At 32.2% G+C, this 23,329-nt stretch overlaps 1 protein-coding gene and 1 long non-coding RNA gene across 25 annotated transcripts in view; one reads left to right on the top strand and one right to left on the bottom strand.

Annotated features, from left to right (window-relative positions):
- Positions 1-2,201: 2,201 nt before the first annotated feature.
- LOC145328814 (uncharacterized) lies at positions 2,202-5,875 on the bottom strand. Its single transcript, XR_013882651.1, has 3 exons — positions 5,595-5,875; positions 3,147-3,240; positions 2,202-2,454 (listed from the first exon to the last, which is right to left on the bottom strand). It is a non-coding gene; the product is annotated as an uncharacterized LOC145328814 (long non-coding RNA).
- A 3,063-nt stretch (positions 5,876-8,938) lies between these two features.
- The window catches only part of LOC145328815 (uncharacterized), a 47,480-nt gene continuing 33,089 nt past the window's right edge, over positions 8,939-23,329 (top strand). For all 24 annotated transcript variants that reach the window (XM_080172690.1, XM_080172691.1, XM_080172699.1 and 21 more), the window contains exons 1-9: positions 8,939-9,501; positions 11,154-11,220; positions 12,520-12,613; positions 13,399-13,513; positions 14,314-14,448; positions 14,997-15,053; positions 17,289-17,351; positions 18,210-18,290; positions 19,908-19,979. In XM_080172690.1, coding sequence (XP_080028816.1) covers positions 12,528-12,613; positions 13,399-13,513; positions 14,314-14,448; positions 14,997-15,053; positions 17,289-17,351; positions 18,210-18,290; positions 19,908-19,979 — 609 coding nt within the window. In that variant the 5' untranslated portion in view covers positions 8,939-9,501; positions 11,154-11,220; positions 12,520-12,527. The remainder of the gene's footprint in view (positions 9,502-11,153; positions 11,221-12,519; positions 12,614-13,398; positions 13,514-14,313; positions 14,449-14,996; positions 15,054-17,288; positions 17,352-18,209; positions 18,291-19,907; positions 19,980-23,329) is intronic.

The raw sequence follows: 23,329 nt of genomic DNA on the forward strand, positions 1-23,329 counted from the left end.
TAAGCAAAGTGTTATAGTCAAGTCATATAAAGCTGTTTTGAAGCAAATTTACTTACAATTTTGTTTAGACTTTAATGCATTAAAATTCTGCTTATTCAGTTCTGACACTCTACAACAGGGGCGTCCAAGCTTTTTATTTTGGGGGGGGTAATCGCCCCATTACCCCCCCCCCCCTTGGACGCCTATGCTCTACAAGTGTTAAATTCGTTCATCTTTCCATTTCAATGCTTCGCTTTTATGGATGTTATCATCCTTGTTGTATTAATGATTATACAGTTGAAGCTTTAAAATGTAAGCATGTCCGTAGAGAAAGCATAATCAATACACAAGATTACATCAGGCATGTTCAAATGTTATAAATTTCAAACTTGGAACGATGATTCCTGTAATAAAGGCTTGTGAAGATGATTTCTGTAATAGGCATTAGGGGACTATGCACGTAAGAGAGCAAGTGATGCTAAGCACCTTCCAGCAGTGATTCTAAATTTTTTTTTGTGAATATAATGGGGTTATGTTTGATATAGTCATACCAATAAAGTTTCTCCATGGTTTTCTAAGAATAAAACTTTGAAATGTTAAGAATATTTTGATGAAATTTAATAAAATGTTTTGTTGAGTTTAAAGGTTTAAATAAAATAAAACACCAAAACATAAATTACAAAAGTACATTAATAAAACTATGTACAATACTACAAGTTACCATCCCTTTTTATAAATTAACATTTTTAATTGAAAAACTTTACTTTTCTGTCACATCAGTTTGAACTCAAAAAAACATTTGATGATATATAGCCAAAAAATGCCTTACATTAAAAGTTTGTTTCACACAAAACCATGGTAAAACTTTTTTTTAAAAATTATATAACGATATTAAAACTAACCCTAGTATATTTATCAAAAACATTTAGAATCACTTGCTCTTGTTCATGCATATTCCATTTAGCGTGTATAGCAACTGTACATTTTTAAGTTATTCTCATATTAACCTTGATTTTTGGACCATCAAAACATATTAGGCACTTTGTAATATTATATTCAATAGCAGCTGCGCTCTAGCATCTAGGGGATTGTATATCCTGAAAAGGGGGGGGGGGGGTGGTCAAGATCTTAATGACCTAACAAAAAAATAAAATACGATAATTAATCTTTAGTGTTTAATTTTATATACACTTAAAGGGGGTGGGGGTTAAATTCTATCCCGCTGTTTTATTTTAATTTCAAAAAGAAAGTCTAAAAAAATATAAAGGGAAGAGGAAGTAGTACCCTTATCAAAAATAGCTAAAAACCTTACAAGACCAAAGAGAAGCTACACTGTAACGGATTATCGTATCGGTCCAGTGGTTAGAGATATCCATAGGAGCAGATAGACACACAGAGATCCTGTTTCTTTCAAATACGGTTTAAAGTATGACATTTTTTAACTTTAGAGCTAAGGGGTAGTTCCACAAATGATTTCAACAAAAAGTTAAACCTTATTTAATTTTTTAAAATAAATTAAAAACTCCGTCAATAAATACCAGTTTATGATATTAAAGATGTTTAAACTCAAAAACCTCCCGCATTTCTATAATTATTACGTACATTATGGTTCGCTGTTTTCATTAATTTATGCATGTTAGAATTGTCCTCTCGATTTCAAACTGTGCATGATGATTCCTGTAGTAGTTAGGTACGATTTGGAAAGTGTAGCAACTCTATATTCGTTACCAGAATATCCGTATGTCCATTTTAGACATGTTGTTTTTTAACTTTTGAAACAACAAATTTTCCAGAGGTCTAGATTTAAGAAGTTTGATACCACCCAACAAGCAGCAAAGCATAAAATGTAATTCCAGAGAGAGGTAACAATGGGCTGTTTATTACACTTGTCCCTAAAGTTTTATAATGAAGTGTTATTATTCGTTGGCTTAACAACTTTGGGAACTTTTACTTAGTTTTAACTAGTTGGTTTATTAAGTTGAGTGTTCAAACGTTACAACCACTAATTTTAGTCTTGATAAGGGGTAATTTTTTATATTATCATTGGGGATGTACGTCAATTTATCGGCCATTGTCTTTTCCCTTTAGATCCCTAACATAAATCTATTAGAATATCAAGAAATAAAAAAATCTGAACCTGATATAATAGCCTCATTAATGTTTAAAACGTACATAGGTATGTAATTAGAGAGCAGCTTTATACATTAAACTAAACAAATATATGGAATATCTTATTTTATTTTATCAAAAATCATTTATAATTTCGGAATAAATAATTAATTATATGTATATGCTACTGATCTTGGAATGTTTTTTTCTTGTTTACGAGTTTTTACTTAAGCGGAGCGAGTAAGGGCATCGTAAAATAAGGTTGAAGGATTGTCCATTCAGAGATTCAAATATCATTTGGTAGATTCTCTCCCTTTACCTAGCAACGAGGAGGTCAGCTGGGTGTCCTTTGCAACATCATTGTTCCTGAAAAAAAAACAATACTTAATCAAAGAGTACATTGCATAATTTACTTTTTTTGTCGTTTATGTAGGAAATAATTTCTCATTTGATAAGTATGTACTAAGTAGTAAAGAAACACATGTCCAATAAGTTATTAAGTGCTAGCGGCTTTGCTTATGTAAGCCTTAAAGAAAAAAGGGGACTGTTCTCCAACAATTAAAAACAAACTTTATGACCTTTCGAAATAGCCAAAAAAAAATTCATCTCGTTCTTGCATTGTTCCTTTTTGTTAGTTTTTAAGATATTAAACATGCATTTCAACATCTTTGCATCTTAACTACAGTGTGTTTTTTTATGAGAACTTTTTTGAAAGCAATTTTATTCCACTTATAGTTGTAACTTGTAAGAATTTAATGATTAATAGCTTATTTTCTTCGTTTTTTGAGGCAATTAATAAAAATTAAAAAAATATTTCAGTTTTTCATTTTATTGATTGCCTTAAAAAAACGAAGAAAATAAGCTATTAATCATTAAATTCTGATAACTATAAGTGGGGTAAAATTGCTTTCAAAAAAGTTCTCATAAAAAAAACACACTGTATAACCTCTTTCTGTCTTAAATAACTTAAACTGTGTAGAGACTGTAATATTACGACCTAAAACAATAGTTCGAGTTGTTCGAGTTTTATCATTGAAGGAAAAGCTGCATATATTTACCTTTATATATAGGATGTAGTGTGCAGAGAAATTCTTCGTAGTTTTATTCCGTTGGTAAAAGGTGTTGTTGTTGTGTCGGTCTCCTTACCATTACCTTAAAATTTATAAAAAATCATAAATAACCGTCCTTATAATAACAGGATGTATGTCTGTCTCTGTGTACTGAATATTCTTATAGGTCTAGGTCAGGTTTTATCTTTTTTTAGAAAGAGTACCACTACCACTCTATTATCGCTCCCAGAAAAAAAGCCAACTCCCACCCCCACTTACAAAAAATCCTTTAAATTTTGTTTTTACTTCTTTCAAAATTAAAAGTATCTTGGCAATTTTTACGCAAAAAATTAAGCTTAAGAATATAATTTTCAATCGCCAAATAAAGTAATTGAATCTCGAAAAATCTATTGATGTTTAACCTTTTTTTTAGGTTTCTGTTAGATATGGTTAAGTGCACGTAAGCTCCATGTGTATGAAAGAATTAGCGACAAAAATATCTTAAAACAAGGATGATAACATCCATAAAAGCGAAGCTCTGAAATGGTAGGACAAACGAACATTAACTCTTGTAGAGGGTCAGAATCAGTATATTTAAAGTATAAAAGTCGAAAAAATTAAGTCTGTTAAAAACTGCTGAAATACAGGATAATGTTTAAGGACACACTTACATTTTTAAGACTTGATTATAGAGCTGCTTTGCTTATATTATTGAACTTTGTTGTCCTAGGAATCAGTATTCCAAAAATCACATCAATTGGATATTAATAACACAAACAAAGGGGGGAGGCGGAAGTAACACTTTTTGAAACCAAAACTAAAAGTCAAAGCAACTCAACTAAATAAAGAGTTACAGCTCTCAGATTTGACATGGCAGTTGCTTTAAAGAGGTATAATATGGAACTGTGAAGAAACGGCGGAGGAACCGCCGCTCAGGCCGAAAAACGCCGTTTCCCGCCGAATTTTTTTTCGGCTTTTCTCGTCAAATGCAAATATAAGAAATGACAGGAAGGTGGAAGGCTGCTAATGCAGGAGAAGAGAACTGTGGTTTTACTAGAAGTATGAGGCCGGTAAATATATTTGCACTTGACACATGCAATTTTAATATTGACATGTTTGAACTATTTCAAGTGTCAAGTGAAAATATAAGGGAAATTTTTATGAAAAAAATATCTCAGATGATTCAAAATTATCTAATTTGACGAGAAAAGGCACAAATAAATTTCGGCGGGAAACGGCGGTTTTAGGCGTGAGCGGCGATCCACCGCCGTTTCTTCACAGTTCCATATTGTACCTCTATAAAGTAACTGCCATGTCAAATCTCAGAGCTGTAACTCTTTATTTAGTTGAGTTCCTTTGACTTTTAGTTTCGGTTTCAAAAAGTGTTACTTCCGCCCCCTCCATTTGTTGTTAAGAAAGTTAAAAATCGACATGTTTAAAATGAACTTACGGACATTCTGGTATTGATTTTAGATTTGCTAGGCTTTCTAAATTGTACCTAACTACTATAAGATTCACCCTGCAAAGTTTGTATTTAATAGAACAATTCTAACATGCCTAAAGACCGACCCTTATTATAGAAACTTTGCTTTTAATAAAATAAAAACCAGATGCGCAATACTATTAATCACACTGTTATCCTTTAATATAAATTAGTAAGTTTTTTTTTGTCTAAAGCTTAATTTCTCGGAAATTAGAAGGTCTTAGTTAAAGATCTCAGAAATAGCTGTTCCAAATTAATTTTTCTTTTCAGGGAAGCTGTATAAATTTCTTGGAATAGTTAAGCTAGTTTCTGACCTTGCCCAGGGCTAGAGGTTAGAAGTGAAATATGTCTTTAGACTATTATTCTCGTCAAGAGGCTAGGAGTAAAGCAACTACTAATATTATAAATCCCTTTCTATAAATATTATCGATAAAATATATTTTTTATACCCGCAACCGTAGCTTAAAACATTATTCATCGGGGAGGTGAAAGGTACGAATCTCGGCTTAACACCACTTTAAAACTAAATACGTTAAAAATGGTTCCTACTACAGCTATGTCCGTTGCGTGATATTAATAGTTAGAGTAGGGGAAATGCCTTTGCCCAAAACAGGCACAACTCACTACCTGACACATTTAGGACTTTTAGACAGAGGTCCTGCAACCAAAGTGTTGCTTATCTATTGGATATTACCCCCAAGAGGTCAAAAATCCAGAATTACCATGGGAGTGTCCATTTACGGGTTGTAAAAGGGGGAGCCAGGAGGGGGGGGGGGGGTAAAACCTAAATTTTAACGTTTCTTGTTTTTTTTCTAACCTAATATGTTTAACAAATGAAAGCTAAGGTCATATCACTTACCCTCGTTCTTTTGTCACCTTTCCATTTTTGAATTTTTCATTAGCATTGACTTATATTAGAAAGTAATGTTTAACTTGTGATTTTTATTATGCATTAAAAGATAAAAAAGTAAAACCTGATTTGCATTTTGTTAGTAGAAACATCGTTTTAATCAATCTGCCGTCACTTTCTTCTCATCTTTAGTAAATTTGCAGCTCATCTTTATTAAATATCTGAAAGATTTAAATTAACTTTAAAGTATATTGAAACGAAACAGGGGATATATTACCTGAGATAGAATATTTTGCCGCATCCATTACACCATATTTGTGAAGAAAGTTGTGTGTGGCACATTTCAGGCCTTATTTTAAACAATTAATTTACCCAAGCAATAAAAACATTAACGTTAAGTAAGCTAGGACATTTCCCATTTCTACAATTTATATATTTATTTATAAAGGAAGCAAATGATATTGTCTTTAACGTTTATAATTAGTAATTATTATCCCAATATGTGTCACTTTATTTTAAGAGCTATTGCTTGCGCAAAAATATACACACACAAAAAAACGCAACGTAAACTTTACATCCCCAACTAACCCCTACTCCCCACCTCTCTTGATTTTTGATAACTTTTAGCAATCGTTGATATTGTAATATCTGAACAAAATCACAAATAAAAATAATATAATGCATTGAAATAGTATAAGTATTGTAACATTTTAACATTTTTATTTAAATTCGAAAAAGATATTTGTTATTGTGTCCGCCATTTTTATTAGGTTGGTTAGACTAATCTAATTATCAGCTGGAACTTATCCTAAAAAATTTATAGACGTTTCTTCAACATTGGAAAATTTTTAAAATAAATATAAAACCAAAAATATTCAATTTTCATTTCAATAATTTGTTATATTAAAAGTATTTTAAGATTGCAGGTATCATTTTTTAATTTTCAAGAAAAATCAAATATTATTGAAATTATTTTTTTTTGGATCATGAGGACGTCAGTCTAAATTTTGTAAAGTCTGACCTCCAGCTGTTTTTCTCAGGGAAAAAGGAACATTAAATAATTTATTTTTAAAATAAATATTCAAAAGTACGACTGAAAAAAGGTTGACCTCAAAAAAGGTTGACTGAAAATTTCTATCGGTCGACTGTTTAGCTTTTGTGAACTGGGCTATAGATAAATTATTACTTGGATCTTACACTCGATTTTTATAATAATAAAGTGAAACTCAGAGTGCTAAAATAGCGATTCTCCTTTACCCCATCCCCTCCCCTCCAATTGTATGAACGATTTGACCAAAAAGTGAGTCCCATGTCAGCAATCTACATTGACGACAATTTTTCCCCTGTCATAATATCCACGCATATTCTACATCCATTCCATACAAAAATTGATTTATTATTACTTGGATCTTACACTCGATTTTTATGTTCTCTAATAAAGTGAAACTCAGAGTGCTAAAATAGCGATTCTCCTTTACCCCATCCCCTCCCCTCCAATTGTATGAACGAACTGACCAAAAAGTGAGTTCCATGTCAGCAATCTATATTGACGACAATTTTCCCCCTGTCATTATATCCACGCATATTATACATCCATTCCATACAAAAATTTATTTATTATTAGTACTTGGATCTTACACTAGATTTTAATGTTCTATAATAAAGTTAACTCTGTACCTAGCGGGCTAAAATTCCTACTAGATAAACGGCCCAACCAAAAAATGCGAGGGGATATTGTTACCTAAATTGACGAAAATTTTTCCCCTGTCATAATATCTACGCATATTCTTGAATCTACATCCATTCAGACAAGACTTTATTTTTTTTTACATAATATCCAAAATGAACTCGGCTCGTCATTAGTTTACTACAAGCCCTGCCAAACCAAATCTTGGGTAAGGGCCAAAATTATTCCCAAAAAGTGGAGCAAAGATTTTTGTGATAAATTCTATTTTAAATGTTTACAATAACAGCAAAGCTGCTCTATAATGATATGTTCGTCCGTCTGTTTGTCTGTAAGAACCGGCTTTAGGAAAGCTTGAATTTCTCGCCTACTTTTAAACATAGACTGTTATTTTTTTCGTGAAGATTTCCTGTATTATCGAACATTTTAGCCTAATATTATTTTTAGTGAAATTGTGTTAATTAAATTATGTGAAAAAATATTGATTTAGTGATACTTTTACAAATGAAAAAATATTGATAAGTATGAAATCAATCTTTAATTGTAAAATTCTGGATATCTTTCTGTCTCTGGCTGTCTAATTAATTGTATATAGCAATTTATGAAGGATCTCTATCTAACCGCTGAACCTATAAGGTTCTCCGGCCTATACGGTAAAGCTTCTTTTAGATCCAGTAAAGTTTTAAAACATTTTTAGGATAACAGTAAGACCTTATACAATGAAACTATTCGCATATATGACACCTAAATGTAACAGGATGTTTGTAAATCTATCTGACTTGTACGTACGTATGCGTGTAGCTAGCTATGGATATATCGCCATCTAACCTAACTGAACTGATATGGTTATCCCTATACAATGAATCTTCTTATAGGTCCAGTGAAGGTTTACACAACTGATATATGTTGTTTATGTTCATATAATTCTCAGGGCCCCTACTGGAGCATATCGAGAATATTAGGGCATCATTTTATCACAGTTATAAGTTCAATCAAAAGAATATTCATCACAATAACAGTTTTGTTGAAAGTCTTTAAAGTTTGTCATATTCTTTCTTGAAAATGTACAGGTTTCTTGCAGATTTTACGTTGTCTGGTAGATTGTTCCATTTATCAATCACTCGGTTAGAAAAAAAAGTTTTTGTAGACATATATATATGTGTTGACACGTTTTTTTCTTCAGGTTTAGTGGGTTGGCAGTTAGTCTAGTAACTCTTTTTGAATTAACATTTGCTCTTGTGAACAAAATATTTTCTTTTACTTTGTCAACTTTGTTGAGAATTTTGGAAACTTGAATCATGTCAAATCTGTTACGTCTGTCCTCATGAGATATGATTTTTAGTTTTATATCCTTATACTTTGAAAATAAATGGATGTCTAATTAAGAGGATCTTTATCTAACCCCACTATGAACTGATATGGTTCTCCTCTAAGGCAAAGCTTCTCAAAGGTCCAGGGAAGGTTTAAAACTGTATTGGGGTAAATACCAAGAATTATTTGTATATAAAATATACATTTGTAGCTTCGTCCCTATTCTCAAGTGAGGGCAATTGCATGCTATCAGGACAATGGCCTTAAACTATCCGAAATAAAAAATAAAGCTAACCCTAGACATTATCAAAGTCACCTAAAAGTGAAAACCAATTTTAATGACCTACCTAGTATTTTCCGAGAACTTTATAGCTTAAAGCCGAAAATATTAACTCTCATTTTTAATGTTAATACTTACCTACACACCTAGTTTATTTCCTGTATTAGAGTTTACTATCCTTAACGTATAATGAATTCTGATTTTTGTAATCTCGATTCCTAGGACAACAATGTCCAATGTTATAAGCGTAGCATCTCTTTAATCAAGTCCTAAATATTTAAGTATGTCCTTAAACATCATTCTGCACGTAAGCAGTTTTTCAACCAAACTTAAAATTTTGTTTCGAATTTTATACATTTTCATTTTGATTATTCAGCTCTGACACTATACAAGTGTTAATATTCATTTGTCTTACCATTTCAGTGTTTCGCCTCTATGGATGTTGTCATCCTTGTTAATATTTAGAATTGCATTAAGTTTACGATTTACGATTCATTTTTTTATTTCAGAAACATAAAAATACAAAGAGAGACAACGTTTTATTGATAATATACCTAGAGAAGCCATAATTTCTCTTATTCTAATAATATTGTATAATTACTACTTAGTTCAATGCAGTTACAATAAACTACACAAGTGATTACTAAGGTGATTAATTTTAGTGAAAGATACCTAGTAAGAAGGAAAAATGTGGTAGAAAAAGTGATTTATAATGTAATTGAAGGAAACATGAAATTAGAATGTGATATTTTACAGGTAGGTTTTCTTTAAGAGAAGCCTTTCTTTAATTATGGTCGGTCAGTACGTCTATCCGTCCGGTAGAAATTGAATTTTATCAATTGCAAACTTAGCATGATGATTCCTGTATGTATGTAATATTTAGGTATTATTTAGACAGCGTCTTTATTCATTTCCAGAACGAACATACCTATGCCAAATTAGACTATTTGATTTTTGGCTTCTCTAAAATAAATCAAGATGGATTCCTAGGAACATTACCTAGGTATAATTTTATAAACAAAGCCAAGTCTCAAAATCTAAGTATGTCTCAATTATTAGGCATCTTGTATTTAGATAACATGAAATAATTTACATGGAATTTTTATCAAACTTCTAAATAATGTTGAATATTGTATGCGTTGATATTTTATAATCTACCTTTCAACCTTTTGATTTTAATCTGTAACTGCATCAAGGCATTCCACCTTTTATTACTCCTTTAAAACTTGATTAAAAAGCTACTTAGGTTACCTAAACTTATGTACATATTAGATAAAGAGTAGGTAGGTATTTAGTTAATATTTTTTTTCTCATTTACCTATCTCTGTTTAGGCAGTTTATTCCTGTGATATAAAATATCAAGTTTCATCTTAAATATTTTTCTCTTAATATCAGTTTCATATTTCTTTACAGTTCTAACTCTCTCTCTCTGTATCTCTATATATATTTTATTTGGATTAAAATTGAATTAATAATTCATATACAATGAGTGCAAGTGTGTGTGTGTGTGTCTGCGAAATTTCTTAGTAGGTATTTCAGAGTTTGATTCTTAAATAGATTTGTTAAGATTCTATTATTTAATTAACAAGTACCTACTAATAAAAAATAATATGAATTTTCAAGCCAATAAAAACTCTTCACTGAAGTTTCATGAACAAATATTACATAATAATCTTTGATTTTATTTCATTTTGGAGTTATCTCTTGATATTTACATCTTCCTTATTTAATTCTTTATATTTACACTCATTCATTCATTACTAGGTAGGTATATTTTTTTGTAAGGTCAAATACTTTTTTCTAGGGTTGGCAGTCCGAATCCGGAATCCGCCCAATTTTTGGCCAATTTTGGAATCCGGATCCGAATCCGAAATCCGTTTTTTAATAGCAGATTCGGATTCTTAATTGGTAGGCTTAAATTAGCGTCTTCAGGTTTTTCTTTCAACTCCGCCTTTTTGATGACAAAGATTATCATGCATTATATATAATATTTTTAGAAATCTGGTTCGGTTCTCGGAAGTGAACTATAAATAACACCAAGAACATTAATTTTAGGACATATGTAGCACTTGAATTTTTTAATTCTTAAAAAAGCCTTTTAAAATATTGCTAGAATCCGGAATCCGCGTTTTTTTGACGGATTCTTGTAAGAATCCGAATCCCGTCCAAAAATTTGACGGAATGCCATCCCTACTTTTTTCTTGTTTTCTTATAGTACATAACGATTTCTTAATGCAAATACCTATAGAAGGATCTTGTAAAAATATTATTCAAAGTGAAAGAAATTGAAACTAACTAGGTCCCATGAAAGATCCTGTAGAACAAAGTTTTTAGTATATTTAGGAAAATCCTAAGATAATCTCAAATGAAATACTTACCTAAATATTGACATGAAATTTGTATTTCAGCTCTGGGAAGAAGACATTGAGTAGATTAGATTGAAATGAATTTATGATACCAAGGCAAATATTTAAGGTAAGTTAAGTACGAAAAATCCGCAACCGTGGCTCAACACGTTTGAGCCATTAATAGTTAGACTAAGGTTAAGACCTTGGCCCATAACAGGCGCAACTCCTTATCGTGCACCGTTAGGATGACAAAGGTCGTACAATCTAACAGTTGGTTGTCTGATGGGTGTTACTTAACCAAAATACCCCGGGTGTTTGGACAGAAAAGGAGATATTTGGCTCAGTTTGGTTATCCGGGGTTGTTGGACCATAGCGAGTGTCATGAACAGCATACCCACTGCCACCCGTATTGATAAGGTAAGTGTTGTGTTGTGTTCACTTGGAGTTCTCATGTAATGTGTAGGGATAAGATTCAACCATAGAATCCGGTTTTATTATTATTCTATTGGTATTTATGGTACTATTGGCTACGCCCGTGACCTTAAGGAACTCTATATTTAAAAGGGTAGAAAAGGGCACAGAAATAGCCTAAAACTTAACCCAGGCTTATTATAAAAATAGATCAGCCTAAAACCATCTCATGATTATTCTTAGTTTCTTATTATTATTCTAGTCGTGTATATGATAGAGTATTGCGGGATACCTGCGGAGACTATATTATTATTATTATTCTAGTCGTGTATATGGTAGAGTATTGCGGGATACCTGCGGAGACTATATTATTATTATTATTATTCTAGCCGTGTATATGGTAGAGTATTGCGGGATACCTGCGGAGACTATATTATTATTATTATTCTAGTCGTGTATATGGTAGAGTATTGCGGGATACCTGCGGATACTATATTATTATTATTATTATTCTAGTCGTATATATGGTAGAGTATTGCGGGATACCTGCGGAGACTATATTATTATTATTATTATTCTAGCCGTGTATATGGTAGAGTATTGCGGGATACCTGCGGAGACTATATTATTATTATTATTATTCTAGCCGTGTATATGGTAGAGCATTGCGGGATACCTGCGGATACTATATTATTATTATTATTCTAGTCGTGGTAGAGTATTGCGGGATACCTGCGGAGACTATATTATTATTATTATTATTCTAGCCGTGTATATGGTAGAGTATTGCGGGATACCTGCGGATACTATATTATTATTATTATTCTAGTCGTGTATATGGTAGAGTATTGCGGGATACCTGCGGATACTATATTATTATTATTATTCTAGTCGTGTATATGGTAGAGTATTGCGGGATACCTGCGGATACTATATTATTATTATTCTAGTCGTGTATATGGTAGAGTATTGCGGGATACCTGCGGATACTAAATTATTATTATTATTATTCTAGTCGTGTATATGGTAGAGTATTGCGGGATGCCTGCGGAGACTCCACCAAGTATTAATACAGACACAGGACATCCCAGGGCGGTCCTATTCTGTAGGTAAGTAAAACAAGTGCCTAGTTAAGCACAGAACACCCCAAAGCTTTTATTTTTGCCATAATTAAAATTAGATAGGCGGAGGGGGGTTGATGTAGGTTTATTACTTTAGGTCAGGTTAGGTTTAATTGGGTACTGGTCAATGGCATCCCTGCAGGGTTAGGAACTCTACAGGGGTTAGACATAGTTAAAAATCCCTTTATTACAAATTCATTTTAAACTAAAGGGGGGGGGGGGGATCATTGCTTAATAGACACTATGAGTGAAAGCACCGAATAGTTTAAATGCAATGCACAGCTGCTCTAAAAGTTTTCAGTTACTGTTAGTAACTTATTTTTGTATTACTTAGGCTAAAGACAGTTTTTTTTCTCTTTCTTCCTACCTGTGGTAGTCTAAAAAGATGGGTTTTGTTTTTATTTTTAAAAAATGAACAAATAAAAATGTTTAAACTTACATTTTTATGTGAAATTTATGTCTTACATTGTTAGTATTAATAGTACATATATTTTGATTTACAACATGTTGAAATAAGAATTATGTATTATTTTTGATTGTAACATTTTAAAATTCAATTATTTAAACAAGGGTACATTGGACTGAACATTGAGTACCCAAAGTTTTGTAACCATATGATGTTATTTTAGCTCAAAAACGTTGGGTACTTCTATTGAAATTTGATTGGTAGTTTCCAACTATTAAACCAACAATTTTAATCTATAGGTTTAGTAATTTTGTTTATCAATAGACTTATCCCTTAAGATCCCTGGACTAAACCTGATTATTTGCAGGCCAAACTCTCACCCCTTCACAGACCGGAACCTGTTGCTAGACCAGGAGGTGAAGGTGGGCAGATCAATTGCCAGAGCAAAACCTGGACCTAACAATGCAATATTTGACTGCAAGGTAAACTTAATTTGTAGTAGATTAGTTATTCTTATGAGTTTTCATGTTTTTAGGTCGGTTTTTGAGATTCATGTTAGACTTTTCGGATCATGGAAAGATGACGAAGTATCTGGTTTCTTCGTATTTTTAAAGTAGCTTTTGATAGCTTAGGTTAGCTAAATGTTAATGATTGTTTATCAGGGTCAGAGCTCCACCTAGTGGCTAGAAGTAGGAGAAAAGCTACTGTGAAAATACTTCTAAATCTGCTACTTCCATTTCATCCATGAATCGACTTTGTTGTTATTTTGTAAGAATAGTTTTCAAAAGAAATATATAACAATCTAGGGCCAGGCTTGTATAGTAGATCCCAAGGAACTAACAAACCAAACATTGCAGACAACCAACCAATTGTTTGCACCATGCATATGTATAACTCTTAACGTCGTTATGACACGGTTTGGGTCGAGAATTGAACCCGTCACATCAACAACGAGGATCGGATGCTCTACGGGTTACGTCATAGTCGCGTGTTTACTTTTTGACTCAACTGTCTTTTTGTTGTTGTTGAAATTAACGATGAATATTAAAAAACTGTGTACTAGGAAATGCACGCAAGGGTTATGAATATGATAAGAGAGATCTGCTTAAATCTAGTTCGCTTTAAACTTCATTAGTTTCTATTAATTGAAAGTAAATGAAATGTGTTAAGCATGGGATTTTTAATATTCATGACTAATAATCTATATAAGAATCTTTCTAGGTAGCTACTGATAGAAGGTAATGTTTACCTACAGACCTAACTAATGATAATCTCTATCTAGGTACTGAGTAGAAACCATGCAGTGTTATGGTATAGCCAGGGCAAGTTTTACCTGCAGGATACAAAGTCCAGCAATGGAACCTTTGTCAACAACCAGCGCCTGTCCAAGGGAACAGAAGAGTCTTCCCCCAGAGAGGTGAATAAAACCCTTATTTTTATTATGCCTTTTAAAAAGGCATCTAGTGTTTACTTCTTCCCCCAATTAAAATTTTTTCTGATGTTTTCTCGTCATTTCTATGAATGGATAGTTTTTTAGTTTTAAAATCTTGTAAGCTATCCTAATCAATCTAGGACACAACGGCGTCCTCATTCTGTCATTTGTATGTCCCTCCATCCATCCGTCTAAGTAAGTTAGCAAATAAACTCGAACCTTAGCTGTAACAGGGCTAGAAGAATATTTTTTTTGGGTTACTTTTTTATCAATATTGAGGTGAGTTTTAGAAGGCAATATAATTTCTATATGTTAAAGGTTGTATGTGTTAAACAAAAGGATGTTATTCTATTTTTTTTCATTTTAAAAAGGCATCGGTTTTCATGAGTACCATTTTTTACCTGTTAGTGTTTTTTTTTTGCGGTAAGAACACTATCTCTTAGCAAATTATAATCTTATTCAAAAGTAGCCAGATATAAGTCCATCTGGATCTGTGTTTCAAGACTAGGTACCTAGTAAATTGTTAATTTTAGGTGTGCTCTGGAGATATTGTCCAGTTCGGAGTTGATGTCATGGAGAACTCAAGACAGGTATAATACATACATATTAACCCTTTGCGGATGGGAATAAAATCTCTGGAAAATCATAATTGCCATGTGTATTTTAAACTTTAAAGCTTTACTTACCCGATGGAGAAAAATATATATATATAGGTAGGTTTATTCCAATTCTCCATTTATTTTTGATTGTTGAATACATAATAACCCTTTATAGCCGAAAAGAACTCTGAAAAGTTATTAATGATTATATTTAATTGACACACATGTGTATAAAAATAACTTTAAAGCTTTAACTTCCTCATGGAAAGGAAAAATGATATATTTATGCCAATTCTCCATTTTTGGGATTATTGTACTTTACATACATATTACCCTTTGGGGCCGGAAAAAATCAGAAAAATGGTAATTATTTTTACTTTTAGATGACAAACGGATTTTTAATAGTAACTTCAAACCTTTAACTACCCGATGCAAAGAAAGTAAAATATATTTTATAGGGTTGGGCCGGATACTTTTTTGGCCGGATACCGGATATCCGGCTGATCTCAAACGCCGGATATCCGGTAACCGGCCAAATTACCAGATACTAAGGTAGCAAAAAATTTTTTTTTCAGAAATCTTATATAAATTTACATAAAGTTAAACTTGTTCAGAAAAAATGTTCTTCTAGCTTCAATAATAAGAAAATTATAGGGTAAGGGGGGGGGAAGTTTCGGTAAGGGGCTATTCTCGGTAATTTCGACCTACCTTCATTAAATGACCTTTTTCTCCATGTTCCTTTCAAATGACAGAAAAAAACATAAAAGCAAATTTGTTCCTTATTAAATTGCCTACAAAAAAGTATAAAATGAAGTTTTTGTGAGATGAATATTAAGGGTACTTATTGGGTCTCAAAGTCGGACAAAAAAATTTTTTTTTCCAAAAATTTTTTAGTAGGTGTGTAAAGATCGACCTACACAAAAATTGGTAAGACCTAGAGCTGATCTGAAAAATTTTTTGAACTAGAAATTGCTCGCTTTTTCCAAATCCGTTGAGAGCTTTAAAATCGGGTTAATATTTTTTTCAAAAATGACCAAAGTTGGCGCCGGGGGAAAAATCGGTAATTTCAAAAGAAATTAAAATTCAACTTTTAAGGTCATGTTTTCATGTTTTCTTTTGTCAAATCTATTATTCCATATGGACTTATTAAGAATTAGGCCTAAAAATGAATAGAACAGATAAAAAACAAAAAAAAATTAATTTTATTTTTTGAATCAAAATTTTGCGAGGAAAAAATCAAAATTTCTGGTCCTTTGAAAAAAAAATATTTTTGACATAGGAGGAATAGTCCGATCTTTATGAATTTTTTTGTGGTTAATCCCAATCACCTATACTAATTATGATTTATTACGCTTGTTTGGTCGTTTGGCCTTTTTTCATCGATTTTTTTAAGGTTAAAATGTAGTCAAGATTTTTTGCAAAGATGACACTTTTGCTTCAAATTCAATTTTTGAGGTCAATTTTTAATCAATTTTCATGTTTTTAGGGCTAAATCTATAGTTCAATGTGAGCTTTTTTAGGATCAGGATAAAAAGTAATAAAATACGTTTTTTTCTTATATTAATTTTAAGTTTTTAAAAAAAAAATTTTCGAAAAAAAAAATCGAAAATTCGCGTCTTTCAAAAAAATTCATTTTTAACATAGAAGGAATAGTCCGATCATTATGAAACTTTTTGTGGATAATCCCTATAACCTATACTAATTATGATTATTTATGTTCGACTGGCCGTTTGGCCGTTTTTCATCGATTTTTTTTAGGTTGAAAAAAATTACCGATATTTCCCCCGGTGGTGGGGAAATATCGGTAACTTTTTTGTGGTCAATTTCGGCCAACTTCTAAAAGTCCTAGGATAATGTCCTTTTAGGACCTGATAGTCCTTTCCGTAAGCTTTCTACTGGTCTTGGTTTCATTTGAAAATATTAATATTTACCCCATTTTTTTTCAAAAAAACCGAAAAAAAAACGAAATTTCCCCCCCCTTACCCTAGCCATTTAAAATTTTAAAAAGCAGAGATTTTTGGTGTAAAGTATAAAAAATTATAGAACCGGATATCCGGCCGGATAGTTTCAATATCCGGTATCCGGCCGGATATTGAAAATGGCCGGATATCCGGCCCAACCCTAATATTTTACCAATTTTTAATTTTTGGTGATTAATGTATTGTACATACCTACAAAATAACCTTTTGGGGCCGAAAAATCTTTGAAAATTTAATATATATTTAGGTGACACACGGGTGTATAATAGCAACTTTAAAGCTCTACCTACCTGATGGAAAAGAAGCTAAGGTAACAAGTTTTTCATTATGGATTCGAAGCCAATTACTATCCCCTGGATTAAAACCTGTTATCAGCCATACTGCAAAATCATGTGTAGCATCATATTCAGAGAGCTTTCAACTTGTATTAAAGTAATGTAAGTCCAGGCCTTCAGTCCCTCGGAGCTAATAAAACTGGTTTTAATTTTATGATTTTTTATTTTAATATCCGCGGAAAGCTGTCTATAATACGATGCTTTAAATCTTTTATTTGTGTATCTTCTTTTTTTCTGTAGGTACCTATGTAACTAATATTTCTCATGATTCATAAACTATCCTATTATTTTCAGATCTCTGATAATCTACCTAGTTTATTTATTTTACTGCAGGGATGGTTGTATTCTATCACAAGATATCTAGATACCTATTTATCTATCTATCTAGGCTAGTCAGAGTATTGTGAATACTACAGCAGGGGCGTGTATCCAACCCCAATATATCTAGATACCTAACTAACTATCTATCTATCTAGGCTAGTCAGAGTATGGTGAATACTACAGCAGGGGCGTGTATCCAACCCCAATATATCTAGATACCTAACTAACTATCTATCTATCTAGGCTAGTCAGAGTATTGTGAATACTACAGCAGGGGCGTGTATCCAACCCCAATATATCTAGATACCTAACTAACTATCTATCTATCTAGACTAGTCAGAGTATTGTGAATACTACAGCAGGGGCGTGTATCCAACCCCAATATATCTAGATACCTAACTAACTATCTATCTATCTAGGCTAGTCAGAGTATTGTGAAGTGAATACTACAGCAGGGGCGTGTATCCAACCCCAATATATCTAGATACCTAACTAACTATCTATCTATCTAGGCTAGTCAGAGTATTGTGAATACTACAGCAGGGGCGTGTATCCCACCCCAAGACCTTTATCAACTCAACACATTCATTCAGGCAAGTTTTATTTTTTTTTCTAAGGGAAATACTCACCCTCCAGAATAGTTGAGTCATTTTCTGAACCTAAAAGAAGCGCCACTGTAAAAGATATCCATACCGTGTTTCACGAATATGTTTTATAAGCAGCAATTCAAATATTTTTGAAAGATTTCTCTTTGAAAGTTTTCTCATTTATTTGTTTAGCTTTTAAGGTTCATTTAATTTACTTTGTAGATAGCAATAGTATTTCGCAGTGATCCAAAGATAGATCAATGAGAGTAAAATTTTATAAACGAGAAAATTTCTTTGGTTTTCTCGTATTCCTTCGTATGAATTAATGTTTTTTTTTGGTGGTTGTCGCTTCCCTGACACTATTGTTATTAACGTTAAAAAGGGGGGAGGCGGTTGCGACACTTTTTGAAACCAAAACTTAAAGTCAAAGGAACTCAACTTAAATAAGAGTTGCAGCACTGAAATTTGGTATGTCGTCAGTTGCTTTTAAGAGTTACAATGTGGAGGAACTGTTAAGAAACGGGGGCGGAACCGCCAGTATCGCCATTTTTTTAGTGGGAAACGGCGGTAATGGAGGGGTCTTCCACATTATACCTGTTTAAAGCGTCTGTCATTCAAAATTTTAGTGCTTCTGCTGTAACTCTTTTTTAAAATTCATTCCTGTAGTTTTGGTTTGAAAAAGTGTCATCACAACCGCATCCTCTCTTAAGGTACTTTTAAGGTGCCACATCAGACAACTAATTCTGTCATTGCATGCCCTATTCTGGAAGTCCTAACTTTATATATTAATAAGTAGCGTCTGTTCTTAATCTAAGTCAGTCACCCTGTTATTACTGTCACGGGCCCGACCGAGTTGCAAAACTTATTTTAACGTCTTTAGTATGACGCCATCTTGTATTAACTACCCAAATATAGTTTATTTTTATCAGGGGAAAAATTGCTTTATCTTTCATTTACCTACCCCTAAATAGCAGTACAAAACATTTAAACACACATTATTCACATTCTTTTATAAACTAACTTTTACACATTGTAACATTACTTAAATTGTTTTCTTTTCTGCGTATTTTTATTGGCGGATTTTTATTATTTTATTTTGTTTAACGGTAACGCAGCTTTAGTAAATCAGGTTCCGTTTGAAATTGGGTTTTTATTGAAACCTAATTCTTGATCATCGCCAACCCCCATCCCCCCTTCCCCCACACACAAATACACAATTTTTGGGGGAGGGGGTTATTTTTAACTATTTTTGTCCCTATTCCAACGGCTTAATCCTTGCTGGGCTTTAAAACCTTTACTTAACCTAACCGAATCTAGAAATTTAGAAATTTGGAGAGAGGGGACAATGGTCTGTTTATTACACTAATAACATTTTCTTATTCATTGGCTCAACAACTTTGGGAACTTTTGATTGGTTGATTTTGTTGAGTGCCAAAACGTTTCAACCACTACTTTTCGTCTACATAAGGGGTAATTTTGTGTATCATCATTGGTGATGTATATCAATTTATCGGCCATTGTCTTGTCCCTTTAGATCCCTGAGAAAAAATGCTTGTTTTCACTCGTGGTCCAGATGCCATGAGAGGGAAACCGCCCTGGACTTATTATGTCTTATTGTTCTAGGAATCCATTGCACGAGAACAGCTGTTGGAGAACAAATTAATAGCCTTACAATCCATAATTTCAGATACTGAGGTACGTAAAGTTATTTTCAGGATCGCTTCAAAGCCGGTTCTCAGCCAGCCATACTGAAAAATTATGTCTAGCATCGTATTATATCCTTTTTTCTACGAATATATAAATGTACAATCATAATATAAAACTAGCTTTTTAGCCCTTGCCTTAGGCATCTCGGGGCTAAAAAAAACTGGTTATAATCTTATAGGTAATTGTACATTTTATATCCGCGGACAGCTGTTTATTAGACGATGCGAGAAATAACTTATATCGCAGCGTATTATAGACAGCTTTCCCCGGATATTAAAATAAAACAAATTTTACCAAAGTTTTTAACTAGTTATGATACTAGCGTGACAAATATAGTTAGAGTAGGGGCCCGGGGGAATGTATTGGCCCTATACTGGTGGAAATTGTTACCATGTACATCTAGGACTTTCAGACAATGGTCGTCCAATCATGGGGTTGGTTATCTGCAATAGATTGTTTTATTAATGTAATATTATAAAAAATATACATTTTCCCAATTAAGTTGCATTAAATTATTTTATAGCCAGATACAGATAAAGAACAATATTTTCATAAATCAAATGCAAAAGTTAAAATGTAGTTTTGTCGATGTTTATTTATTTCCGTATAATGTTTCATATTTTTGCAAATATATCAATGCAAATTAATAAGAATCCAAAACTAAAAGGGTTGTTAGTGAAAGATTGCGGTTCTAATACTTAGTTAGAAGTATCATGATTACTATGACTTTGTCAGTCTGTCTTTTGTCTGTTTTGTACCGAATAATCTTGCTAACCACTGAACCGACATGGTTCTCTTATACAATGTTAGCTTCTCATTTTTCCGGGGAAGTTTTATAACTATTTTAGGGGAGGTTACCCCCACAGTTCCTTAAATATCACCTCTATTAAAAAGAGGTCGCAATTACAGCGTGGCCATATTCTTCAGTATACTGAAAATCTTCAGTATTCTTCAGTATTTGGAAATTGGGGCTTCAGTATTTTCAGTAAATACTGAATATTCAGTATTTGAAAATTTTATTCAGTATTTTTCAGTTTTTTGAAATTTTCATGATTCAGTATTTTCATTATTTCTTAAATTCCAAAAAATTTTGCATAAATAAGATGTTTTTTCAAGTAGTTGATGTCAGATTTTTTTCGGCGCTTCGCGCCTCTTTTTACTTTCCTTTAAATTACCCTTAACTTTGTACATTAATTTTGTTTTTTTTATGGTAATCATAGACGTCCAAGGGGGGGGGGTAAAGGGGCGATTACCCCCCCAAATTTTTAAGGAGGGGGTATTTACCCCACCCCAAACAATTTTGGGGGGTAAATACCCCTCCCCAAACAATTTTGGAGGGGTAAATACCCCCCCCCCCCCCCCAAAATAAAAATCTCTAACAAAAAAAATTTTGCGCGCATCGTGCGCATTTTTAATACTAAATATTTAATAAAATTTAAATTACCCCCCCCCCAAAAAAAATTTTTTACCCCAGGGGGTAAATTTTGGGGGGAGTAAAAAAAATTTACCCCTGCCAACAGATTTTAGGGGGGGTAATTAACCCCCCCCCCCAGGCAAATTTTACCCCCGGGGTAAAAATTTTGGGTGGGGTAAAAAAAATTGCGACGCACGAATTTTACCCCCCCCCCCAAAAAAGCGAATTACCACCCCCTTAAAAAAATTTTACCCCCCCCCCAAAAAAAATAAATAAAAAGCTTGGACGTCTATGATGGTAATATACATTTTTTTTTCAATTTCATCTCAAATATAAATTTTTTAGATATTTGAGATGCTTTTATACAGTATTTTTTCAGATATTTTTTTTTGTCTATTAATAGAATGAATAATCTAAGGTGAGTACTTTGCATGATTATTAAAGGTAAAGTTTTTTAGCATGCTCTTAAATTAACTAAAAAGTATTTAAGTTTTGTAATCATTTAAAATATTTATCAGTCATTTTCTGCTTAATTGGTGCAAGAAAACCTAGAGGCAAAATTAAAAGGTCTTTAAAATATCCCCCAAATTATAAAGGTATGATATATGAAGTTTTGAAATGAGGAATCATATAAAAAAAATACTTATTCAGTATTTGTATTTTTTTTGTTCAGTATTTCAGTATTTTTTCTTATTTTAGGATTCAGTATTTTCAGTATTTCCTTTTTTTTCTTCAGTATTTTTTCTTATTTTAGGATTCAGTATTTTCAGTATTTCCTTTTTTTTCTTCAGTATCAGTATTTTTTTGGTTGTGGCCACACTGCAATTAGTTTGAATTGTCATACATGTTGGGAATTAAATGCACACCAAGTTGTAAGTTTTACTAGGAGTGAAAAAATCTGGGATCTAAAGGGATAAGACAATGGCCTATAAATCGATGTACGTCCTCAATGATGACAAACAAAGTTATCCATTCTGCAGATTAAAATTAGTGGTGAAAACATTTGTACACTCAACTTGATGAACCAACCAATCGAAATTCAATAAAATTACTCGAAGTTGTTAAGCCAGTAAATAAAAAAGAGGTATTGTAAAACTTTGGGGACTAGTGTATTAAAAACAGTCCAATGTCCCCACCCTCCCTGGTGTTTACTAGGAGTGAAAAAAAAATGTTTATTTTCTTTCATTTCGAACTTAACATTAAGTAATAGAGAAGCGACTGAATACACAGAAAATGCGCATCGATTTAAATAATGATGTTAAAAGCGAAGCTTAACTATATAGACAATAGGATAAACACATAAATTTTTTTTTCAAAATATCTAAGACAACATTAGAATTATATTTAAAAGGGGTGTACGAACTTTCTGCTTTTAAAGATCATACTTTATCATTACAGAATGGTTTAAAATCTATAGACAATTTTAACATGCTAGCCTACTCTTTAAATCATTTTCGAAGAAAAGAGGACTATCCACGAACCAGAGCAAGTGATTCTAAGCATCTTTAAGCATTGACCCATAGTATTTTTTTAGTGAATATACTAAGTTTATGTTTAATATTTGCTTTATCGACTAAAAAGTTAGGTTTCACTATGGTTTTATATGAAAAAAACTTTGAAATGTTAAGCATTGTTTGGTGCAATATCATCAAATGTTTTGATGAGTTCAAACTGTTGTTTAAAAGCTTTGACACAAAAGTATATTATTGTGATTAAAAATTCATATTTAGAAAAAAGGGCTGGTAACTTGAAACAGTTTAATTAATGTACTTTTGCAATTTACAACATTTGATGCTTTTCTGCAGTGTTATTTTATTTTGTCCTTTGAACTCGACAAAGCATTTAATGATATTGCTTTAAAAATTGCTTTACATTTCAAAGTTTTTTTCATATAAAACCATGGTGAAACCTAACTTTTTAGTCG

This window comes from Acartia tonsa, chromosome 9 (assembly GCF_053477335.1).
Source record: "Acartia tonsa isolate MP-2025a chromosome 9, ASM5347733v1, whole genome shotgun sequence".
Classification (NCBI taxonomy): domain Eukaryota; kingdom Metazoa; phylum Arthropoda; class Copepoda; order Calanoida; family Acartiidae; genus Acartia; species Acartia tonsa.